Consider the following 24499-nt stretch of genomic DNA (forward strand, 5'->3'; position numbering starts at 1 on the left):
ATGAATCAGAGGAATATAAATCAGATTTGATCAGGAAGGAATAAAAGCAAATCGCATTCTAAACTAAGCTCAACACTTCTAGTAGCTTCCCAAAGTCAGATAACTCTCACCACGGGCTAGTTGGTCAGTCTCTACCAGGCTCCCCTGCCCGCAGGCTTGATAGTGTCTTGTAGATGGATTGCAAGAGAGAATTCCAGAGGCCAAAATGCCTGGCATTTTAACAGATTCCCCCGCCACCCTCTGGGGTCAGGTGATCGGCCATGTCTGGCTTTCACCGCTTGAGTCAAATGTGCATCACCTTATCAGATGCTCAGGTCAATCCATTGTTCCTGGGAAAGCTGAGTTGTTTTATGCATGCCTCAGCGAGCTGTGAATTACCTCTGCTTTTAGCGTTTGCCCGGATTTATTCAAGCCATGGGAGACACCGATTTGGGACTATTACATAGCAGAGCTTCATAACCATGCACATGACACTGCATGAAACATACTGCCGTAACAGTAATGTCATGAGCATTCCGAAAACACTGCACATGGCACACTTTGCATTGAACAATACACAGTTACACTATAAGGGTGAACATGAGTGCTATACAATCACAGCATAAGAGTATACATGGGGCGCACTGTGTCACTATGACCTCCTCAGGTTCCTTCCAACCCTCAGATTCTATGATTGGAAGGTAGATGGGACCTGCTGGAGTTGTGAACAAAGCTGGGTGGAGAACAGAATCTCTGTCCTGAGGGTAATTCTGATATTTTGAAATCTGTTTTCCGCCCAAATTGGGATGAAATCGAAATCTCAAAATACGTTGTGGGATGGTAATTGCAAAAATATTTAAATTCAGAAATTTCAAAATGTCAGAATGTTTCATTCTGATATTGATATTGCATATACATAGACACACACATAATTTACATGGAATATAATATATAATGACAATACAAATGAAACCAGCTGAGGATATTGAAAAGAAGCACAATAAGAATGTCTGAACTATGTTACCCAATTCGATTGCAAATAATCTCCAAACTTCTCATCCATTTTGTCAAAATCAACGCAGAACATTTAGATTTCAAAGAAATAGCATTTTTTTCTGACAGAAAACTGTCCCAGCATTTTGTTTTACCAGCTCTCGTTGTGAAGCCCTGTGTCCCCATTTGCAGTCCCCACCCAATATTAACACACACATTATTTTTCTTGAGAAAACATTTTCCTCTCCCTCCGGCCGCCCATCAGTTTCCTCACAGCCCCTTTCACTTCCTTGTTCCTCAGGCTGTAGATAATGGGATTCAACATAGGGGTGATGGTCGTATACATCAGAGCCAGCACTTTGTTGCTGTCCGGTGAGTAATCAGACTTGAGCTTTAAGTAAATCAGGCTGCCGCTGGTGTAATACAAAGTCACCACAATGAGGTGAGAGGAGCAGGTGAGGAAAGCCTTGCGTCTCCCTTCAGCGGAGGTCATCTTCAGAATGGCCGTAATGATCCGGGTGTAGGACACGAGGATGAGGCAAAAGGGAAAGAAAAGGACCAGCACTGTGGTTGTCATCGCCTGCATTTCATACAGAGAGGTGTCGATGCAAGAAAGCTTAATCAACGGGGGAATGTCACAGAAGAAATAGTTAATCTGATTGGACCCACAGAATGGCAAGGTGAAAACCCAGGCCGTCTGCACCAGGCCCACTATGTTACCACAGAACCATGAGAGAACCACCAGTGAAAGGCAGACCTTCCTGTTCATGAGGACCATGTACCTCAGGGGGTTGCATATGGCCACGTAGCGGTCATACGCCATGGCGGCCAGAAGGAAGCATTCTGAAGAGCCTAGGAAAAGCAGGAAGTACATTTGGGCAGCACAACCCGTGTAGGAAATTCCCTTGTCCTCTAACAGGAAATTCACCAGCATCTTGGGGACAGTGACCGAGGCATTGAGTACATCCAGGATGGACAGAACCCTGAGGAAGAAGTACATGGGGGTGTGAAGGGATGGTTCCATCGTGATGATAATGATGAGCATGTTTCCTACCAGGGTAATGAGGTAGATCAGTAGGAACATGCAGAACAGAGGTACCTGCAGCATGGGGTGGTTGGATAATCCCAAGAGGATGAACTCAGTCAGTAGGGTCACATTCCCTCTTCTCGAGTCTTCTGTATATTTCATCTGGAGGAAGAATTAATTGACCGAGGTTATCGAGGAAAGGAGACATTGCAGACATTTTTCACTGTTGGTTTTTGTAATGAAATTAACATTTTTGTGGAAAATGGCTGCTTGCCTTGAAAAAAAAAAAGTTGATCTTTCATTGGAAAACCCCAAATTAGGGAATTTTGACCGAAATGCAGAAAGTATTCAGTTTGGGGCCGTTTTTTTTCTCTTATGGAAATTTTTGGCTAAGATTTTTTTCATTTTTTAACCTCTTTTTTAAAAATGTTTTGGTGGCCAAAAACTGAAATGTTTTCAGTTTTTCAACGAAAAGTTTTATTTGACTCCTTTGTACGGATCCTCAAAAAGGGGGATAGACAACGAAGCTAGGATTTTCTGTGAGGTCTAAGGGATTTAGACACCCAATCATCATTTAACGTAAGTGGGAGTTGCACGCTTTACTTTCTTAGGTCACTTGGACTATCCAGCCCTATGTCAGGAATGATTTAGGGCAAGGATTTTACAGCTTGGAACTTCATCAGGGGAAGAGCCCTGACTCACCTCTCTTCTTGTGAACCCAGCCTGCCCAGGTTGGAACTTCCAGGATTGTATTAATCATACACCCCGTAAGAAGTGCACCATGGGTTATGTGATATTCACAGTTTATGGTCTATGAACATTGACTTGGGCTCTGACCCTGGAAACCCCTTCCATCAGATGCAGTGCATGCTGCTGTCAATAGTCTGATGAAAGCGAATGGGACTACTCCTGGTAATAAAAAGTACACCTGATAGTAACTGTTTGCAATATGAGGCCATCATTCTGCATAGATTTTTTCCTGCAAGCTTAACTTTATGCATTGTAAATGGCACTGGTGGGAAAAAATCCATCGAAATGTTTTCCAACAGAAAATAAGAGCTTTGACAAAACGATTTTCCCCCCTGAAAAGAGTCGCCCGGCCCACCCCTGTTATGTAACCATCCTGTGGTGTTATGTAACTGATGGTGAAAATTTAAATCAATAGAAATTGACTAAAAAAAGTTTAAAACCCATAATGTTGCACAATGGGAGAATTTAAATCCATAAACGCAGAAAAAGAATACTTAAAGAATCAATATTATCTGTCAAAATTAAAATAATAATAATTCTGCCAACCGTCGATATATATTGATACAACCATTGCTCAGAGATTTCTGGGTCTTTAAGTATCAAACATCTACGTTGTACTGACAGAATAGCTACTGCTTTACAATACATTAATATCAGTGCTTATCCTAAATATTCCAAACCCCTTCTTGGCTGGCACATCAGGTCTTGAACCAGGGGGCCGAGGGTAAATACGTGCGCTACTAGAGTTTGACTGAAAGACGAGCTTTCAGAGCCGACTAGAAGATTTAGCTACCCAATGTCCATTAGGTTGAATGGGAAAATCATCAGCTAAAATTTCTTAACGGAAAAGAACATGAAGCTGAGGATTTGTGCTTTTAATCAAGCCACATTCAAACACAGACTTGGAATGAGCAAAATCACAGTGACCTTCAGAAATCCCTTCATAGGAAAGAATCTGTTAAAATGAATACAAATCCTTCTCTGTGATTATTAATTACAGAAAACATCTTTAAATATGAATACACTTGGCAGAAATCAATTTTTATATTTAATTTCTATGAATAATATTGATGTTATTTTAAAGCATTTTTCCTATTTTTATTTATTTAAATTTTCACAGATGCAGGAAATTATGGGAGGGTCAAATAATGGGAGTGGATCAGACAATAATTATTTAATGACAGTGAGATTCAAAAAGTTAAACCTTTATAACTGGTAAAACACAAATTGTCACCACCACATGTTACAATATACAGAGTAAGTATCCTTAAATCAAACTCTAATACCTTCTCAAGCAGCATTTTTCTAACTTTGCCTGTTTGTAAATGTTGATTATTATCAGTAGAACTATTTTTTCATCGGTTTGTGTGTGGTGAAATGGACATTTACAGACACTTACTGATAAAAATCGAATCGTCTGAAGACTAAATATGAATGTGAAGAAATTCAGTTTAACCGCTACTCCCTGCTTGTAGAAAATGCTGGTTCAGAGGGCACAGGGGCCCAGGTGGCCAGAGCAAAACTACCATACAAAAGGACTGACGCTACTTTGCAGTTTCCTTGATAGTGTTCCTCAACCAGTGGATTGTGACCGGCACGGGTCCATGAAAGGCAATCTGTGCTGTCTTTGCTGTCTATAGCAAAGGAAATCTCACTTGCCATACACCGTTTCTTCAAGATCACAAATCCTGCCAACCTCTGGAAACACAGACACACACACACACTATAGTTTTAACACTGTTGGTATTGATACATTCACTATACAAACAAGAGTAAAAACATGTAAGAAGCTCATGGCATTTTCTACTTTGAATGTGGGCCCACCATGCCTAGAAATCTGAGAAACATTGCTTTGTCCTACAGTGATATTTCCCCCTCGATTAAACGAGGAATTTGCTTTCCTTTAAAGTGCAGAAACTTTGGTCAGAAAACAAAAAAACTCAAAATTTAAAATTTCCGGAAGAAAACCAATGTTTTTTCCCACTTTTTGGCTGAAATGTGTCCCGTTCTCAGCGGGAAATTTTGCTGAAGACCAAACACTTTTCAATTGGGGTTGGGGGGGGAGGGGGTTGTTGTTTTTTCAATGAAGCAAACCCAACCAACCAATGAATCAACCAAAATCCAACACTTTACTGGAGTGGCAGGAAAAGCCCCGTTGAACGCAGTCAGGCTATTCACAGCTGCCAGCACTGCTCCCGGTGTAACGTCTTTGTGGGGTCGGGCCCCCAATTAACAGCAGTTTAAGTCAAAGCCTCGCCCCTCTCTGTAGTCACTGCAGCATAATTCATCCTTACAGCCTGCGTCTTACCTCTGGGGAAGTGCCAGCTCCTTCTTTCAGTGCGTGCAAAGAATGAGTGTGCTGGTTGTAGAGGGGCATTTCCCTTGGAGCAGGCTGGCCCTTGACCCTCCTACCCCCCCCACCTCTCTGGCTACATTGCTTTTGCTGCTCTTTGCTGAGGCTGTAACCAGCGGAAGCGCCTACGGAGGAGGGTGCCCCGGCCTTTTTATTGTCACAGAGCCTGTTCCTCCTGCCAGTCCCCCTTCTGCATCCCCAGGGGAACCAGCGGGACCAGCGGGGAGTACATCAGAGAGGGAGGGGATGCAGTCACAGGTGTAACAAGGCCCCAGGCCGGGCTGACTGTGTGACTGAACCGGGATATGAAAGCAGGAGCCTTTATTGCATAAGCTATAGAAGCAGGGCTTCCTCCTGCAGTGCTGCAGCACACGCACAATCTCCCCCATAGTGGAAGGGGACAGAGAGGCACTGGGACAGCAGAGGGTGTGGAAGGGGCGGCTTTACCGTATAATGGGCCCTGGGGCAGCAGAGGCTGGGGGGTTCATAATGTATTTTCTGTGGGATTTGGTTCCTAAATCCTCTCAATTCCTTTGAAAAGCCCAGCCCCGCTCTAAAGAGATCTCATTCTTTCTCTAAGATTATCTCCAAGGAAGGGGGCAACCGGCTGAGTCTTTCCAAGGAAAGGGGGCAACCGGCTGAGCCTTTCAGGAGTCACGCTGCTATAACCGTGTGTGTACTAGTGTAGCTGATGCCACGCAGCACCAGCTATTCCCACAGGGGCACGGGTATAACGACAGCACTGTGTCCAGACTAGAGGGTTATTCTGGTGGCGCTATACGAGCAGAAGGGAAGAGTGAGGGGGGATTTGATAGCGGCCTTCAACTACCTGAAAGGGGGTTCCGGGGAGGATGGAGCTAGGCTGTTCTCGGTGGTGGCAGATGACAGAACAAGGAGCAATGGTCTCAAGTTGCAGTGGGGGAGGTCTAGGTTGGACATTAGGAAAAACTTTTTCCCTAGGAGGGTGGTGAAGCACTGGAATGGGTTACCTAGGGAGGTGGTGGAATCTCCATCTTTAGAAGTCTTTAAGGCCTGGCTTGACGAAGCCCTGGCTGGGATGATTTAGCTGAGCTTTAGCAGGGGGTTGGACTAGACACCTCCTGAGGTCCCTTCCAACCCTCATCGGCCAGGAGTCCATGAACTGCTGGCAAACCTGTCCTAGTTTAGACAATGCCTTTGAGCACAGGAAATCAGGGGAAGCGTTCAGAATCAGCATGGTTACCAGGATAGGCTGCCAACCCAGCGACAGCGATCTTAGGGTTCCTCTGCACTGGGGGGATGTAATCCCCAGCGGCTGTGTCAATGGGACCTCTGTCAGTGGGGTGAGCAGGGTATGTTGTAAATCAAAGCAGGAGCGAACCGAGGGTGGTGCTCTGTGAGTTAAAGATCCATGGTCTCAGGGCCTGTCTCTGCTCTTGGGTTCCTTGTGTTCCACTGCCCTCCCACCCTTGCCGATTGATCCCACTGGGCTGGAGTTTCTCCCTGTGATCATGAGGCCTGTGGGCATAGCCTGCGGGAGTTTACTGGAGCCCGGGACCTGCGGGATGGTGGGCAGTGCGCTAATCTCTAGCAAGCAATCTTCCTACTCCTGTTGAAGGCAAAGGCCTTTCCTTTGAGCCAGACGGCAGGATCAGGAACGCCCAAGTGTGATTGAGACTAGTAACACCAGCTCTTCCAGTGGGCAAAAGGCACCTGCTAGCCAAAGGTCCAATGTAGGGTTTACTCCTTGCGTGGAGTGAAGCGATGGATCCTCATCTGAATGGCTGTGGGGCCCATCTGCCCGGGCATTCAGGTGCTTTCCCTGCCTGTAGGCTTGGTCCTTCTCAGTTCTCACCCATCCCAGAACTGGCCAACACCTCTGACGCTTCCCATGGCCTCTTCGTGGCCTCTCGCAGCCAATGGGGCAGAGAACTCGGATGGCAATGGGCTTGACAAAGGCTGCTCCAGTGGTAGGCGTGAGCACACAGGGCCACAACCCTGGCTAGTGGAAACTGGCCTGATGCAACGCTGGAGAAGCTCAGTGGAGAAGCAGGACCTAAGGTTGGGATCTCACACACCCTGGTGTAAATCAGGAGTAACGCCACTGGAGTGAGTTGGGCGGGTTCCCCTCTCATTCAGCCCAGCGTAGATCAGGAGTGACTCCACAATGCAGTTCCACAGTGGGAATGAGAGGAGAATGGGGCCCGATCGTTCTGATTTACGCGCAGTTTGCTCCGACATTGCATGCATGAGCCAAGAGATTATGAGAGGGCCATGCATGGAGCAATGGAAATCACAGGGCAGAGCAGGTTTCTCTTCTATGGCATGGCTTCCATTCCAGGCCTGGCTGCCTCGCAGCAATTTGGTGACCCTGTGTGAACTTGTAGACGGAGCTGGCAGGTCTCAACCTTGTTCCGAGCGCACAGGCCTCCACACCCCAAAATGCAGCCCAGCCCTGGAGTCAGCTGGTGAAGGGCAGTTTGTACTGCTCAGACCCCGCTACACCTATTCTGCAATAAGCAGGGGGCTCAAGGCGTAATGGTGGCATAAATCTAGAGTCACTGAGGTAGATCCCGAGTGCTTTTCACTCGTGAGTAAACTCTGGGGATATTGCACCTGATCCTGTCTTCTCCGCTGTGGGTTAGAAATTGCCCCATTGAGGTCAGTGCCTGAATCCTGCCTTCAGATTCCTCAGTGTAAACCTGGGTGCCTGAATCTCCAATGCGCCTTGAGCAGCTGCTTGCATCTTAGCAACGTGAGCGTGAAACACTTCAGGCCAGACTCGGATCTCAGCTGCTTCAGTTTAAGTTGGGAGTTACTCCACCGAACATAAGAACGGCCATATTGGGTCAGACCAATGGTCCATCTAGCCTAGTGTCCTGTCTGGCAACAGTGGCCAATGCCAGGTGCTTCGGAGGGAATGAACTGAACAGGTCATCATCAAGTGATCCAACCTGTTGCACGTTCCCAGCCTCTGGCAAATAGCTATCCCTGCCTCTGGTTAATAGCCATTGATGACCTATCCTCCATGAACTTCTTTTTTGAACCCATTTATAGTCTTGGCCTTCACAACATCCTCTGGCAAGGAGTTCCACAGGTTGACTGTGCATTGTGTGAAGAAATGAATCCTCTTGTTTGTTTTAAATCTGCTGCCTATTAAGTTCATTTGGTGACCCCTAGTTCTCGTGTTATGGGAAGGAGTAAATAACACTTCCTTATTACTTTCTCCAACCAGTCATGATGTTATAGACCTCTATCATACCCACCTTAGTCATCTATTTTCTAAGATGAAAAGTCCATCTTATTAATCTCTCCTCATACGGAAGCTTTTCCATATGCCTAATAATATTTGTTGACCTTTTCAGTGCCTTTTCCAGTTCCGATATATCTTTTTTGATGGAGATGGAGCAACCAGATCTGCACACAGCATTCAGGGTGTGGGTATGCCATGGAGTTATAAAGAGGCAATTTGATATTTTCTGTCTCATTATCTATCCCTTTCCTAATGATTCCCAGCGTTCTGTTAGTTTTTTTGACTGCCGCTGCACGTTGAGCGGATGTTTTCAGAGAACTATCCACAGTGACTCTTTTTTGAGTAGTAACAGCTAATTTACAGCCCATCATTGTATATGTAAAGTTGGGATGATGTTTTCCAATGTGCGTTACTTTGCATTTATCAACACTGAATTTCATCTGCCATTTTGTTGCCCAGTCACCCAGTTATGTGACATCCCAGTGCAGTAATCTGGGCGTGTGAAGATGGAGGCAAAAAAAGGCATTGAGTACTTCAGCTTTTTCCACATCATCTCTCACCAGGTTGCCCCCCCCATTCAGGAAGGGGCCCACACTTTCCCTGACCTTCTTCTTGTTGCTAGCATACCTGTAGAAATCCCTCCTGTTACCCTTCATGTCCCTTACTAGCTGCAACTTTACCCTTGCATTCTCGAGCAATATTTTTATACTCCTCCCTAGTCACCTGTCCAAGCTTCCATTTCTTGTAAGCTTCCTTTTTGTGTGTTCAAGCTCGCTGAAGACTTTTTTGTTAAGCCAAACTGGTCGCCTGCCGAGTTTGCTATTCTTTCTGCACATGGGGATGGTTTGTTCCTGCGTCCTCAATAAGGTTTCTTTAAAATGCAGCCAGCTTTCCTGGACTCCTTTTCCCCTCAATATTAGGTTCCCAGGGGATCCTGCCCATCAGCTGCCTGAGAATTCCCTAACATTTTAGCCTCTACAGCTTAAGATAAGGGATAACTCTATTACTTCATACCAGTAGAAGGTTCTAATGTGTGTGTGGATACATAGATAGATAGATAGATAGATAGATAGATAGATAGTGGGTGTGTATGGAGATAGATAGATAGATAGATAGCTGAATTATCAAGGGCTTACATATAGTCTGATGGACACTGTAGAAAATCTATCTAATTGTCTTGAGAGTTAATATTGCCAACAAATTAAGTGTTCTCTTAATTAAGTCCCTCATCACCTTAATTAAAATATTCTGCAGTAGCTGCATTAAAGGACAGGGTATATAAATATCTTTCTTTACAGGATATATAAATATCAAAGGATGCATTATTCCCTTTACAGATGCTTCTACAATGAAACAGAGATATCCTACGTATTGTTTTAATTTTCTTTACTGAGAGAAAAAAAGCACATGGAAGATTTTGGGAGAAACTTCAGGCAGTTAGAAAATGACAATGCGAAGAGAAGCTGTCACAGGATTAGTCTAGTAGGACGGCAGCTTTACAGGTAAAATTGATGTTTCCTGTTAACCAAAGGGGTGTTAATCTTCTCCATCATTGATTGTGTTTTACCTGACTCTGCACAAATCATATGAAAAGATGCTGAGAAAGCGCAACATGGAATAAAATCTCGAGTTGATCAGAAAATGATTTTCCCCTCTTGTAAAATACTAGGAAAAATAAATCTTTTCCATGTTCGTTATCTTGCAACTTTTTGTCCAAAAAACCAAATACTGAAAATGTTTCACTTGGGGCCAGATTTTCAAGGGTATTTAGTCTCCCGAAGATGCAGAAAAGCATCTAGAAGGATTTTCAGAAGCACAGGAGCAGATTAGACAATGAGCTCCCTTTGAGTCTGTTGTGAGGTTAGGTGCCTAATTTGCTTCCGTGCCTATCTGCGTCTTTAAGTGCCTAAATAAATAAAGTATAGAAATCTGACCCTTTGGTTGACGTTTCAATGCTTCATAGAGGATTTATCTTGTTTGCCATTCAAGGCTGAGACTGTCTTTTACTAATAAATATTTGTGGGGTATATACGATTTTAGGGCTATAATACAATAATTCACACAGAAAAAATCCTATCATATTAGTTAAAGTTGCCCTGTTCTAATTTAATAAGATTTTCCTTAAATGCTGAAAATCTAGGGAAGAGAATAAGATCATCAACTGTACTTCTGCTTCTCTGCCTACTCCAATATGAAACTTTTTATGAGGCTCGGCAGGATTAGATTTTTATTGATACATCTCAGCAAACGTCCATTTTGTAGTACGCGCACCAGCCGACAAAAAAAAAATTTCCATTGATCATAATCAAAATGTGCAGATAGGTAAAGTCGGACAAATGCTGCCTGAGAACTTATAGTTCAAATCCAGTGATTTAGACTTTTGAATTAGGCTTGTTACAGATGACTAGTGAACCAGGTTGACTGGAGGTGGTTTGCTCTGTATGTTTCAACATGTGATGCTGACAGTTTGTGTTCCAATGGTTATAAAGCTGTAATGTTTTGAATCACCATGTCTTTTGTCATTATATAATTATCTGTTTCCCCATAATGCCGCACAACCGTGACAATTTAAATCAATACATATCATACGAAAAGCTTACAATAAACATTGATATAATCTGTTGAAATTACAAAAAAAAAAAAAATTGGATTCTGCCAAGCCTGCTTCTCAGTTGTGACCCGTTACTTGAATTGTTAATGCCCTGGACTTTACAGACATGCAAGATCACTCTGGAGGGAGACATATGTTAAAATACATGCCCTTCCTTTAAGATATGCTTCTGGTTCTGGATTTCTTTGAAAGGCAGAGACAACTTTTAAATTCAAGGATTTATATATATACAAAGATATGTGAAAAGTATAATTCCTACTTTCAAGATATGGTTTTCTTCTTTAATTTCTTATGGGAAATACATTTAAAAAAAAAACCCTATGACTAATATGATCAGTCTGCTGCCACAGAGAGACATGGGTCTCTGCATTAATGATATGAAGATGCTGTTTGCTAGGCTACCTTTTCAAATTCATGCGTCTCATACCAGTGATACAATAAAATAATTTTTCTTAGAAATTCCAAAACAGAAAAATGCAGCTGTGGTATTTATACAAATTATAGATAAACAGAAATCTCCCCTGAAAGTTTCCTTTACAATCTCTGTGTTTGCTCTTCTGAAAGGGTTCCAGAAAAAAAGGGAGACACTAAGGACTCAATTTAAAAAAGCATCTCCTTCTTTGACCATAATATTTTTAAGTATGTGACTCCCATGCAAATTCCAACTGCACAGAAATTCAAAGCCCTCCTGCACTTAATGATATATGTTTTGATTTGTTTTCTGGAGTAAAACATTGAATAGGTATTCCCATTCGTTTCCTTGGCTAACTCTCTGATACTACAGTATGTATGGCTTTCCTAACACTCCATCATCCTCAACATCATCTAAATGAATGAAAGTGCATCCAAGTCTGACCTAGCTGAATGGGAGATGAGAAGAGAAAATGAGAAATGTGGAGGCTGCTTTACCGCTGCTTAGATAAGAAAAATATTATCGCTGGACTAGGGAATAGTTGAATGACTAGCAGCGGTGTTTGACTGTTATTATTTAATTCATGTATTAATTATTACTATTACTATTATCATCATCTTGTTTATTTGTTTTTCTTCTCCAAAATATTCCTCTAGACACAACTCATGGAAAATGTAGAGTGGAGAAATGAAACGACCATCACAGAATTCATCCTGTTGGGATTTGGGAATCTCCCGGGACTGCAGACCCCTCTCTTCTTGCTATTTCTAGTGATCTACATTCTGACCATGGCTGGGAACATCCTCATCGTTGTGATGGTTGTGACTGATCAGCACCTCCACACCCCCATGTACATCTTTCTGGGGAACTTGTCCTGCTTGGAGACCTGCTACTCCTCCACCATCCTGCCCAGGGTGCTGGCCAGTCTCCTGACGGGGGACAGAAGCATGTCATTCAGCGGCTGCGTCACACAACTGTACTTCTTTATAGTCATGGTGACTGCCGAGTGTTTACTGTTATTACTCATGTCTTATGACCGCTAGTTAGCAATCTGCAGACCCTTGCACTATGCAGCACATATGAGCAGCCGGGTTCAGACCCAGGCATTGTCTTGCTCTTGGATCATTGCCTTCTTTTGTAGCACAATGGTCACTTTAATGATGGTCAGGTTGACATTTTGTGGCCCCAACATAATTGACCATTTCTTCTGTGACTTTACCCCGATGCTCCAACTCTCCTGCAGTGACACTAGCCTGATTGAAATGGTGGATCTAGTCCTGTCTTTCGCAATTATAACTCCTGCACTCCTGCTAACCCTGACGTCCTATATTTGTATCATCGCCACCATCCTGCGAATCCCTTCCACCATCGGGCGGCAAAAGGCCTTTTCCACCTGCTCCTCCCACCTCATCGTGGTTGCTACTTTCTACGGGACCCTCGTCATTATTTACATGGCACCAAAAGCCGGCACCGCCAGAGACCTGCGCAAAGTGTTCTCGGTCTTCTACACGGTCCTGACGCCCTTGGTCAACCCTCTCATATATAGCCTTCGGAACAAGGAGGTGAAAGAGGCTCTGCAGAGAGCTGGAGGCAAACTGGCTGCTTTCATACGGAGGTGAATGAAATCCCAGTGCTCTCTCTTTTAGACTGAGTAGAACCGCATTCTCTTCCTTGCCTCACTCAAGAAAATGGCATCACTCCTAGGCCGCGTATGGGTGATGGAATATGTCCCATGCTGAAGTTGTAAAGAGTTGAGGATGTCTCCGTTTGCTCCCACTCTTTCACCACCTGCAACAAAATGTTCTTGTCCTGCACTTTCAAAGACAGACTTTAGCACCCCCTTTCCTGTCCAATCTGTCATCACAAGGTCAGCTCCTGCTATCACTGGGCCAGTGAGGATCATCTGGATCTCTCAGTTCTCTGCTTGTTCAACCAGAACCTCGACAAGAACTCGAACTGAAATGGAACTTGACCCCTTAACTTTCATGGGGAGCAAAAAAAAAAAAAAAAAGCTGAGAGTAAACCTCATGGTATTCCCTCTTTGGTTCCTTCAACAGACATGGGATTGCTGTGTAATAATTCAGGAATATTATATGTGCTATATCTTTGTCTGATTGATATAAGGGGGGTTGCTATATGAACCCAAGTGATTAAGAACTGGGGTGTTTACTGTGTGTCTTTATAGGACTAAGTCAACAGAATCAGTGAAAAGAACAATGGTTTCATTAAGGTCTCATCTACCAACTTCTCAGGGACAGCGCTGGAACCATTTGCTGTGATGTCCCATTTCTGCCGCACAACCAAGGGTTGATCCCAATTTGTAAACCCACGAGAACTCAAAAAGCATAGGAGCCTGTGACAAAGGGCTTCTGGGAAGGGTAAAAAGGATTTTCTTGAGGGAGGGCACAGTGGTTTTCGGGAGCTGCTGATGAGGAGTGGGTCTCACAGACAAAGACTCCAAAACTCAGGGGTCTGGAGGAAAGAGGGAGATGCCAGAGCTCTCTGCCGATGGACAGTGAGCCTCTAGATCAGACAGACTTACAGACAGGGCTTTGATTGCTTTAAAATCCTTTATTTTCTCTTACGCTGTGCTTTGTTTTTACTGTGGGAAATAATGAATACTCTCTTTGGAGAGGGCTATCTGCTTACTGCATTTACACTACAGTTGGGCAAACAAAGTTTGGCAAAGATGGCTGTTCATAAACAAATGCAGACTGAGAAAACCTGAAACTTTCCATAGGAATGTGCCAGAGTCCACCAATGTTTCCTCTGGTTCAGAATGGAATGGCTGGCCAGTTCTAGTGATAAGGCCAATAGCCAGATGGTTAATGAAGTAAATACTACTGGGAAGTGTGTGATTATGGGAGACTTGAATTTCCCAGATATAGACGCAAAGACTAGTGCTAGTAATAATAATAGGGCCCAGGTTTTCCTGGATGTGATAGCTGACAGATTCCTACAGCAAATAGTTGCTGAACCAACCAGAGGAGATGCCATTTTAGACTTGGTATTGGTGAGTAGTGAGAACCTCATAGAAGAGCTGGTTGTAGGGGACACCCTTGCTTCGAGCGACCATGAGCTAATTCAGTTCAAACTAAATGGCAGGATAAACAAAAACAGATCTGTGACTAGGCTTTTCGATTTCAAAAGGGCTAAATTAAAAAAAATTAAGGGAATTAGTTAGGGAAGTGGACTGGACTGAAGAACTCATGGATCTAAAGGCGGAGGAGGCTTGGAATTACTTCAAGTTAAAGTTACAGGAACTATCTGAAGCCTGCAACCCAAGGAAAGGGAAAAAAATTCACAGGCAAGAGTTGTAGACAAGCCTCTCAGACAGGTGATTAGGAGAAAGCAGAAAGCCTACAAGGAGTGGAAGATGGGAGGGATCAGCAAGGAAAGCTGCCTCTTGGAGGTTAGAACTTGTAGAGACAAAGTGAGAAATGCCAAAAGCCAAAATGCCAAAAGCCAAAAATGCCAAAGCCAAGTTGGATGCTGCAAAGGGAATTAAAACCAATAGTAAAAGGTTCTGTAGCCATATATACAGGAAGAAAACAAAGAAAGAAGAAGTGGGACCGCTCAGCACTGAGGATGGGGTGGAGGTTAAGGATAATTTAAGCATGGCCCAATATGTAAACAAATATTTTGCCTCCGTTTTTAATGAGGCTAATGAAGAGTTTAGGGATAGTGGCAGGATGGCTAATGGGAATGAGGATATGGAGGTAGAAATTACCACATCCGAGGTAGAAGCCAAACTCGAACAGCTTCATGGGACTAAATTGGGGGGCCTGGATAATCTCCATCCAAGGATATTAAAGGAACTGGCATTTGAAATGGCAAGCCCATTAGCAAGGATTTTGAATGAATCTGTAAACTCCGGGGCTGTACTGTAGGACTAGAGAATTGCTAACATAGTTACTATTTTTAAGAAAGGGTAAAAAATGATCCAGGTAACTACAGGCCTGTCAGTTTGACCTCAGTAATATGCAAGATGTTGGAAAAAAATTGGAAAGAGGAAATAGTTAAGGACATTGAGGTTAACGGTAACTGGGACAAAATACAAGATGGTTTCACAGAAGGTAGATTGTGCCAGACCAACCTGGTCTCCTTTTTTGAGAAAATAACAGATTTTTTAGACAAAGGGAATGCAATGGATGTAATTTACCTAGATTTCAATAAGGCATTTGATACGGTTCCACATGGGGAATTCTTAGTTAAATTTGAAAAGATGGGGATTAATATGAAAATTGGAAGGTGGATAAGGAACTGGTTAAAGGGGAGACTACAATGGGTCATACCGAAAGGTGAACTGTCAGGCTGGAGGCAAGTTACTAGCGGAGTTCCTCAGGGATTGGTCTTGGGACCAATCTTATTTAACTTTTTTATTACTGACCTTGGCACAAAAAATGGGAATGTGCTAATAAAGTTTGCAGATGACACAAGGTTGGGGGGTATTGCCAACACAGAGAAGGATCGGGATATCATACAGGAAAATCTTGGTGACCTTGTAAACTGGAGTAATAGAAATAGGATGAAATGTAATAGTGGAAAGTGCAAGGTCATGCACATAGGCACTAATAACAAGAATTTTTGCTATAAGCTGGGGACGCATCAGTTGGAGGTGACAGAGGAAGCGAAGGACCTGGGTGTACTGGTTGATCACAGGATGACTATAAGCCGTCAATGTGATGTGGCCATGAAAAGAGCCAATGCAATCCTAAGATACATTAGGCAAGGTATTTCCAGTAAAGATAGGGAGGTGTTACAAGGCTCTGGTCAGACTTCATCTGGAATCCTGTGTGCAGTTCTGGTCTCCCATGTTTAAGAAAGATGGATCATCCTAGTAGCCCTTCTCTGCACCTGTTCCACTTTGAATTCGAGAAACGGAAAACCTGCCTTATGAGAGGAGACTCAAAGAGCTTGGCTTTTTTAGCCTAACCAAAAGAAGGTGGAGGGGAGATATGATTGCTCGCTATAAATACATCAGAGGGATAAATACCAGAGAGGAGTAGGAGATATTTAAGGTCAGCACCAATGTGGACACAAGAACAAATGGATATAAATTGGCCATCAGGAAGTTTAGACTTGAAATTAGATGAAGGTTTCTAACCATCAGAGTGAAGTTCTGGAAGAGCCTTCCAAGGGGAGCAGTGGGGGCAAGAAACCCAGCTGGCTTCAAGATTGAGCTTGATAAGTTTATGGAGCGGATGGTGTGATGGGACAGCCTAGTTTGGCAATTGACTGATCTTTGCCTACTGGTGGTAGATATGGCAATGGCCTGTGATGGGATGTTAGATGGGGGGTTCTGAGTTACTACAGAGAATTCTTTCTGGGTGTCTGACTGGTGAGTCTTGCCCACATGCTCAGGGTTTAACTGATCGCCATATTTGGGGTCCGGAAGGAATTTCTCCCCAGGACAGATTGGCAGAGGCTATGGGGTTTTTTCACCTTCTTCTGTAGCATGGGGCACATGTCTCTTGCTGGTGGATTCTCTGTACCTCCAAGTCTTTAAATCATTATTTGAGGACGTCAATAACTCAGTCATAGGTTAGATGCGTATTACAGGAGTGGGTGGGTGAGGTTCTGTGGCCTGCATTGTGCAGGAGGTCAGACTAGATGATCATATTGGTCCCTTCCGACCTCAGAGTCTATGAGTCTATGAGTTAGCGCTCTTAGTTGGGATGTTGAAGATCTCGGCTCAAATCTCTGCTTTGGAGCTACTTATCCTCTCACACCACATGAATGTTCTAGCTAGTTGGCTATAGATTCTGTCTGACTTTCAATCTTTCCAGTTGGAAGTGTTGCACTTTCTACAAATAATTAATTATTCATTGGGCCAAAGAGTGCGGGAGCAAGTGAGCCTGACTCAATAGGCCAATGGTTGCTTTACCCACTGTACCACCGCACCCACTGAGGGGTGAGATATGTAGGAACAGCACCAACAGGAGAGACTGAAGGGCATCCACCCCGGAGTAGCCTTGCAGTTCAGGCACTTCCTTGGGATCCAGGAGAACTAATTTAAAGTCCCTGCTCCAAACCAGGAAGAACAGGAATTTGAAATTGGTTCTCTGGTATCCCACTTAATCATCCTAATCATAGAATCACAGAAGATGAGGTTTGGAAGGGACCTCAGGAAGTATCTAGTCCAAACCACTGCTCAAAGCAGGACCAACCGCAAATAAACCATCCCAGCCAGGGCTTTTTCAAGCCGGGCCTTAAAAACCTCTAAGGATAGAGAGTTCCACCACCTCCCCAGGTAACCCATTCCAGTGCTTCACCACCCGCCTAGGGAAAAACTTTTTCCTAATGTCCAACCTAGACCTCCCACCCTGCAACTTGAGACCATTGCTCCTTGTTCTGTCATCTGCCACCACCAAGAACAGCCTAGCTCCATCCTCCCTGGAACCCCCTTTCAGGTAGTTAAAGGCTGCTATCAAATCCCCCGTCACTCTTCTCTTCTGCACACTAATGTGCTCGTACAATGTCACCAGCAAAACTCTCTAGTCTGGACACAATGATAATGGCCAACGGCTCTGTCTTCACAGACAAGGTCAGCTCCCAGACTACTGCACTGGGCAGCACAGAATGGGAAAGAGGTGAGCAGCCCTCAGTGCTGAACAAGCAGGTTCAGGACTAGTTAGAAAAGCTGGACATGCACAAGTCCATGGGGCTGGATGCAATGCATCCGAGGGTGCTGAGGGAGTTGGCTGATGTGATTGCAAAGGCAAAAGAAGACATTGAGTACCTCAGCTTTTCCCACATCATCTCTCACTAGGTTGCCTCTCCCATTCTGCAAGGGGCCCACACTTTCCCTGACCTTCTTCTTGTTACTAACATATCTGTAGAAACCCTTCTTGTTCCCCTTCATGTACCTTGCTAGCTGCAACTCCACTTGTGCTTTGGCCTTCCTGATTTCACCCCTGCATGCTCGAGCAGTGTTTTTATACTCCTCCCTAGTCGTCTGTCCAAGCTTCCACTTCTTGGAAGCTTCCTCTTTGTGTTCAAGCTCACTGAAGTTTTCTCTGTGAAGCCAAACTGGTTGCCTGCCAAGTTTGCTATTCTTTCTGCACATCGGGATGGTTTGTTCCTGGGCCCTCAATAAGGTTTCTTTAAAACACAGCCAGCTTTCCTGAACTCCTTTTCCCATCATATTAACCTCCCAGGGGATCCTGCCCATCAACTCCCAGAGGGAGTCAAAGTCTGCTTTTCTGAAGTCCAGGGTCCATATCCTGCTGTTCTCCTTTCTTCCTTTTGTCAGGATCCTGAACTCTGCCATCTCATAGTGTTTTGATAACATGAAAGTATTAAACCTTAGAAGAAATAAAGGGAAACAATGACTGATTAAAGGATCAGAAAGCATGCCTTATAGTTATAGCTTCAAGGATTTCAATCTATTTTGCTTAAGTCAGAGAAGGTTTAGGGGTGACTTGATAACAGTCTGTAAGTAGCTACCTGGAGAGCAAACATTAATACTGAGCTCTTCATACTAGCAGTGTAATGTATAACTCAGTTTGATGGCTGGAAGTTGAAGCCAGACAAATTCAGATTAGAAATAAATCCTGGCTTTATAATGGTGTGAGTAATTAACCATTGGAGCAATTTACCAAGGGTGTGGTGGATTTTCCATCACGGCCAATTTTTAAATTGAAAAAGATCTGCTGCAGGAATTATTTTGGGGATGTTCTCTAGCCTGTGTTATGCAGGACGTCAGACTGGATGATCACAATGGTCCTTTCTTGTCTTGGACTCTATGATATAATCCCACAGAGATTTCCGGCTCTGGCAAGGTCCTTGTTTTATTACATTTTTGAACGTTCATTTTTCTGTCCAGTGAATAACAAGAAAATCGGATGATAACTTGGACGAGTGGGCTCTATTTTACTCTCTGATCCAGTGTTGTAATGCCTCGGACGTCAACAGACCCAAGTCTCCTCACACCTTGGTATAAACCATGAGTAATTGAATTCAGGTAAATGGAGCGACTCCCCCCGTCAACTTGACATAAATCAGGAGTGGCCCCATTCAAGTCAGTGGGCCAAAGTACATCTCCCATGATGTACCACGGCCATGGCCTCCCCTCTTCAAGAGGGGACATCATGGGAGCCTGTCCCATGTAAGAGAATGGGAGCCTGGAGCCCCAAATCTGCAGCTTTGTGGCAGCATTTCCTACATGAAATATTTCGGTTTGCTGCAGAAACATGAGTTTTGATTCTGTTGCCAAAATTTCAGTGGACAATTTAGATTAAAAAGGTTTTTTGTTTTTTTTGCTTTTGTCAAAAATTTCTGCAGAAAAGAATACATTTTCCAGCCAGCTCTCCCGCTGCATTGTGTGTGAGGGGAATCGGGCCTCCATCCTCCTTAGCAGTTTCCTCAAGCTATAGATGAATGGGTTGAACATAGGAGGCAAGACGGCAGAGAGGGGAGAGAGCAATTTGTCAACATCCATCGAGTGGCTTGATTTGGCTTTCCAATACGTTGTTATGCCAGAACCGTCAAACAACAAGGCCACCATGATGTGTGAGGAGCAGGTGGAGAAGGCATTGCGCCTTCCCTCCACCGAAGTCATCTTCAGGATGGTGGAGGCAATGTGGACATAAGACATGAGGATCAATGCAAAGGGGAGCATCCCAATCAACACAACCTCCAAGAGAACTCTGCTTTTGTTCATGGAGGTGTCACTGCAGGCCAGGCTTCGCACTGGCAGGATGTCACAGAAGAAATGGTTAAGTTCATTTGAGTCACAGAAAAGCAAGGTAAACACCAAACAGGCTTGCCCCAGCTGCAGTGGACTACCACCAGACCAGCCATGGACACCCACCAGCTGGACAAGCATCAGGTAGTAAGAAAAAGACTCATCTGCATGGCACAGCTGACAAAGGAGATGGATTTACCCTCTGAGAGGATGTTGGCCAGGATCTTGGGTAGAGTGACTGAGTGGTAGCCGATCTCTAGGGAGGACAAATTCCAGAGGAAGAAATACATGGGGGTATGAAGTGCTGGGTCAGACAGTGTGATGCGAAGGTTCCTGACAAGGATGATCACGTACATGGTTAGGAATATGGAGAACTGTAAACCCTTCATCCCTGGGAATTTGGAGAATCCAAGGAACAGAAACTCGGTCTCCGTGATATGGTTCTCTTTCAGAGTCTGTCAGGAATGCTTTTCCTGCAGTGATTGAAAAAGAAGGAGAAAGCAGGGGAAAATCTCAGCATGAGACGTGCAGTGCAGAAGGGGAAAAATAACGTGAGATTTTTAAAGCTCCCTAAGTGGTTTGGACACTTACTTGCCACTCAAATCAGTAGGAATTAGGTGTGCCAATCTCATTGGTGGTTTTTAGATTAATAGATTAATCTAAACATTAACCCAAGGACAAAAGGGATCACATTTATTATTTAGTCTGATCTCCTGTATAACACAAGCCAGAGAAATAGAGCAGATCTTGGAGAAATCCAATCTTGATTTAAAAATTGCCAGGTATGGAGAATCCACCACAACCTTTGGTAAACTGTTCTAATGGTTAACTCCTCTTACTGTTAAAAATGTATACCTAATTTCCAGTCTGGGTTTATCTAGTCTCAATTTCCAACCATTTGATTTTATTAGACCTTTGTCTGCTAGGCTGAAGAGCTGGTTATTAAATATTTGTTCCCCAGGTATGTATTTACAGGCTGTGATAAAGTCACTCTTAACCTTCTTGTCATGCTGGGTAGATGGGAAGGAGAGCATTTGTCATATTGGTTAACATCAGTGTGTCAAAATCATAATAATTCATGTGAGATATGCCATGTCAGGTGCTGTTAGGAAGGTTATAATATGCTAAGTAAGATGATAAAGTTTAAGTTCATGTGTGAAATGGAAGTTATAGATATATTTGAAATATCTGTATTTCAAATTGTGCTGCCTGGGCAACACCCCAGATAGGATGCCGGCAGGACAATAGGCTGCTTAATGGCTCATTAAGACAGTCACGGATGCAAGGGGCCCAGGAAGAAACTAAAGGCAAACCCGAAGAGTTACCAATAATGGCCCATGTGGCTCTGGACTCCATTTTAGTTCCTGTAAAACTCTACAGACTGCACGGCCAGGGCCAGAGGGTATATAAGGCGGAGGTCTTGGGAATCCATTTTGTCTTTTGTTCCTGTTCAGCTACAGACTCATACCTGCCACTGGATCAATTCATTTTGCAACTGAACCAAAGGACTTAGACCCATCCAGGTGTTGGATGTATACCAAAGGAACTATACAAGCCTGAAACTCCACAATTCTCCCAGAAACTTGATGTATATGGACTTACAATCATCTGTATGTGTCTGATTTGCTTTGACCCTTTAACATTTCTCTTATGGTTTATTTTTCTTTTTACAATAAACCTTTATTGTTAGTTACTAAAGGATTGGCTGGCAGTGTGGGATTTTGGGTAAGATCCAAACTTATATTGATCTGGTGCTGTGGCTGACCCCTTGGGGTCAGAGGGAACCTTTTTAATTCAGAACATAGAGTTTAAACAATTAGTCTCTTTACTGGACCTAGTGGCTGATTTGGGAGCCAGGAACTGGAATGCAGTAAAGGGGCTGTGTGCTTTTGTTGACTGGCTTCTTGATAACCAATATGGGGAATTCAGAAGCAGTTCGTGGCTGGTTGGGAAGCCTGACTTCAGTGTCACCCATCAGTGCTGGGAGAATCTGCTCTCCTTTTACAGCCTGCCCTGACCTTGGCATTTTCAGGTGGCTGCCCTAGGCACGGGACGGGTCACACTTCTCATTGTTAAACTAACCAGATTGAGCTCCTTGAATCTTGCACACAGTGTCATGTTTTCCAATCCTTTAATCATTCTTATGGCTCTTGTCTGAACCCAGTCCAATTTATCAACATCCTTCTTGAATCATGGACGCCAGCTTTGAAAAGCTCAGGCCTAGTGCATTCAGGACTGCTGAATTCTGCCATCCTTATTCAATGCTACAATGTGCAAGGTGCTGAATGGACTGCTTCCAGTTTAGCTTTTGTCTCCAAGGAAGGGGTTTAAGCTAAATTAAAAAAAAAAAAATCCACTCTTATACCAGAATAAGTGAGTTCACGTGGAGAAATTAAGGCACAGGATGGGTCAACCCAGCAGGCCAATGACAGACCCGGGACTAAAACCTAGGATTCCAGAATCCCCAGCCACTGTTCCAGCCACCAGGCAACACTGCCTTTAAACAGCTGGAGCCGCAACCCTAAAGTGCCTTACCCAAAACCTAAAGAGTAGGGCCGCACCCCTAAGAAGCCGGACCACCGCCATAAAGAACCTTTGCAAACCCCAGCTGAAATTCTTGCAATAGGTATTTAACAAAGCAAGAAAAGGATGGCAGGCCCGTCACATACAGGTGTGTAACCCTTGGTGGGAGGTTCGGAGGAGAGATTCTCTGATTAGGTCTCAGGGGATGTTGAGGAGAATTTACTGAGCTGCTCTTGCCACATGGGGAACAACTCCCGCCCCATGAAAGCTGGTTCGAATTCAGTTGCACCTCCTTGCAGTTAAGAATCTGGTCTGCTGGTTCCTACTGAGACAATAAAGGGAGAAGAAAGAACCGGAAGATGAGAAGGGCCTGTAGCTGTTGACCTGCCACTCAGGTGATGGGACAGAAATGTCTATTCCTCTCTCCTTCTTTGGGAACTTTCTTAGGGCTTAGTTTAGGATTCTCCATGCAGCCCCAAAATCATTAACTGAAGTGGCGATGGGGGGAGTTGAGATCCAGAGGGTCAGATAACGATATGAGCTAGCTGACTGTATATGCAGATAGAGAGAGCTTAGATAGATGAATATATAAGCAGAAAGACAGAGGAATATAGACACATGCAGATATTAGGTAGATGGGTTGGTCAACAGAAAGACAGAGCAACAGAGCTTAGATAAATACATAGATGGATTTGTATAGGGATGGACAGATAAATGGAGAGATGCAAAAGCAAAATCCGTGTCTAGATTTGACTTCATCCTTAGTCACACAAAACTTCCATCAACTTCAGTGGGAGTTTTGCCTGAATAAGAACTGAGTAAAAAAACACACACACACACACACACACACACACAGAAACTCAGGAACTGAGTTTACACTGGCAGGATTTGAAGCGAAAATCCAAAAATTGCTGTCTGTCCTTCCTTTTCTTCTCCTGCTGATGCTGATTTTCTATTGACCTTTCTCTCCCCCGAATAGAACATGATAGTAATAGGCTATGGAATGAACATCAAAAGGATAATCTTCTTCTTTACGTAACGATTACTGAATTTTGGTTTTGATGGAAAACTGAGGTTGTGACCAAATTATTGTTTTCACGAAAAGTGTCCGCTTGCGTAGAAAATTCCTACTTTTCATCAAAAAACTGAAAATATCTTTTTGGCTGAAAACTGAATATTTTCAGTTTTGTGAGTTTCTGTTTTCATAAAAAATCAAAGTTTACCACAAAAAGAAAAAAAAACAAAAAAACCAACACCCCAAACCATGTTCCAACCCTCTGTAATGTTTTCAAATGTGCCAGTGAGCACAAAAGCCATTGATTTTCAATCCCTGAGGTTCTTTGAAAAATCTCCCCTTCTCAGTTTTAATGATTTAGGGACTATCGAGATGAGAGAGGGATCCCAGATTGAATCTTCAGCTGGGATAAATTGACAGAGATCCGGCAGTCACTAGTTTCCTTGATTCCAAGGTCGGAAGGGAACATAGAGATAATAACCTGACTTTTGTATAACACAGGCTATAGAACTCCCTCAGAATAATTCCTGTTTGATTTAGAGCAGATCTTTCGGGGCGGAGGGGAATCCAACCCTTAATTTAAAAATTGCCCATGATGGAGAATGCGTCATGACCCTCACTGTCAAAAATGTACACTTTGTTTCCAGTCTGAACTTTTCTAGTGTCTGATTCCAGCCAATGCATTGTGTTATAACTTTGTCGGCTCTACTGAAGAGCCTAGTATTAAAAATAATTGTTCCCCATATAAGTATTTGAGGACCAGGCTTATTTCCCCCCAAAATCTAATAATGAAGACTATCAAACGAAAGAGCGGTCATGAAAAAGATTTCATGAAATGGGTGTCTGCACTTTTAAAATGAGAGGTGTATTCTTTCTTTCTACTGAATCCCTCCTTTCCCTCTGCAGACCCTCAGG

At 43.7% G+C, this 24499-nt stretch overlaps 1 protein-coding gene and 1 pseudogene across 2 annotated transcripts; one reads left to right on the top strand and one right to left on the bottom strand.

Moving 5' to 3' along the window:
• Positions 1-1189: 1189 nt before the first annotated feature.
• LOC137142754 (olfactory receptor 10A7-like) lies at positions 1190-10589 on the bottom strand. Of its 2 annotated transcripts, XM_067532208.1 has the most exons (2): positions 10580-10589; positions 1190-2133 (listed from the first exon to the last, which is right to left on the bottom strand). In XM_067532208.1, the coding sequence occupies exons 1-2, from the start codon at positions 10587-10589 to the stop codon at positions 1190-1192; spliced, it is 954 nt and encodes a 317-aa protein (XP_067388309.1). The 2 variants fall into 2 exon arrangements, with proteins under 2 accessions (XP_067388309.1, XP_067388308.1); XM_067532207.1 differs by lacking the exon at positions 10580-10589 and having other exon boundaries at positions 1190-2161.
• A 1433-nt stretch (positions 10590-12022) lies between these two features.
• LOC137142803 (olfactory receptor 6B1-like) lies at positions 12023-12976 on the top strand (annotated as a pseudogene).
• Positions 12977-24499: the final 11523 nt, after the last annotated feature.

Source organism: Emydura macquarii, unplaced genomic scaffold (genome assembly GCF_026122565.2).
Source record: "Emydura macquarii macquarii isolate MOO-44397 ecotype Brisbane River unplaced genomic scaffold, CSIRO-AGI_Emac_v2 contig_3249, whole genome shotgun sequence".
Classification (NCBI taxonomy): Eukaryota; Metazoa; Chordata; order Testudines; family Chelidae; genus Emydura; species Emydura macquarii.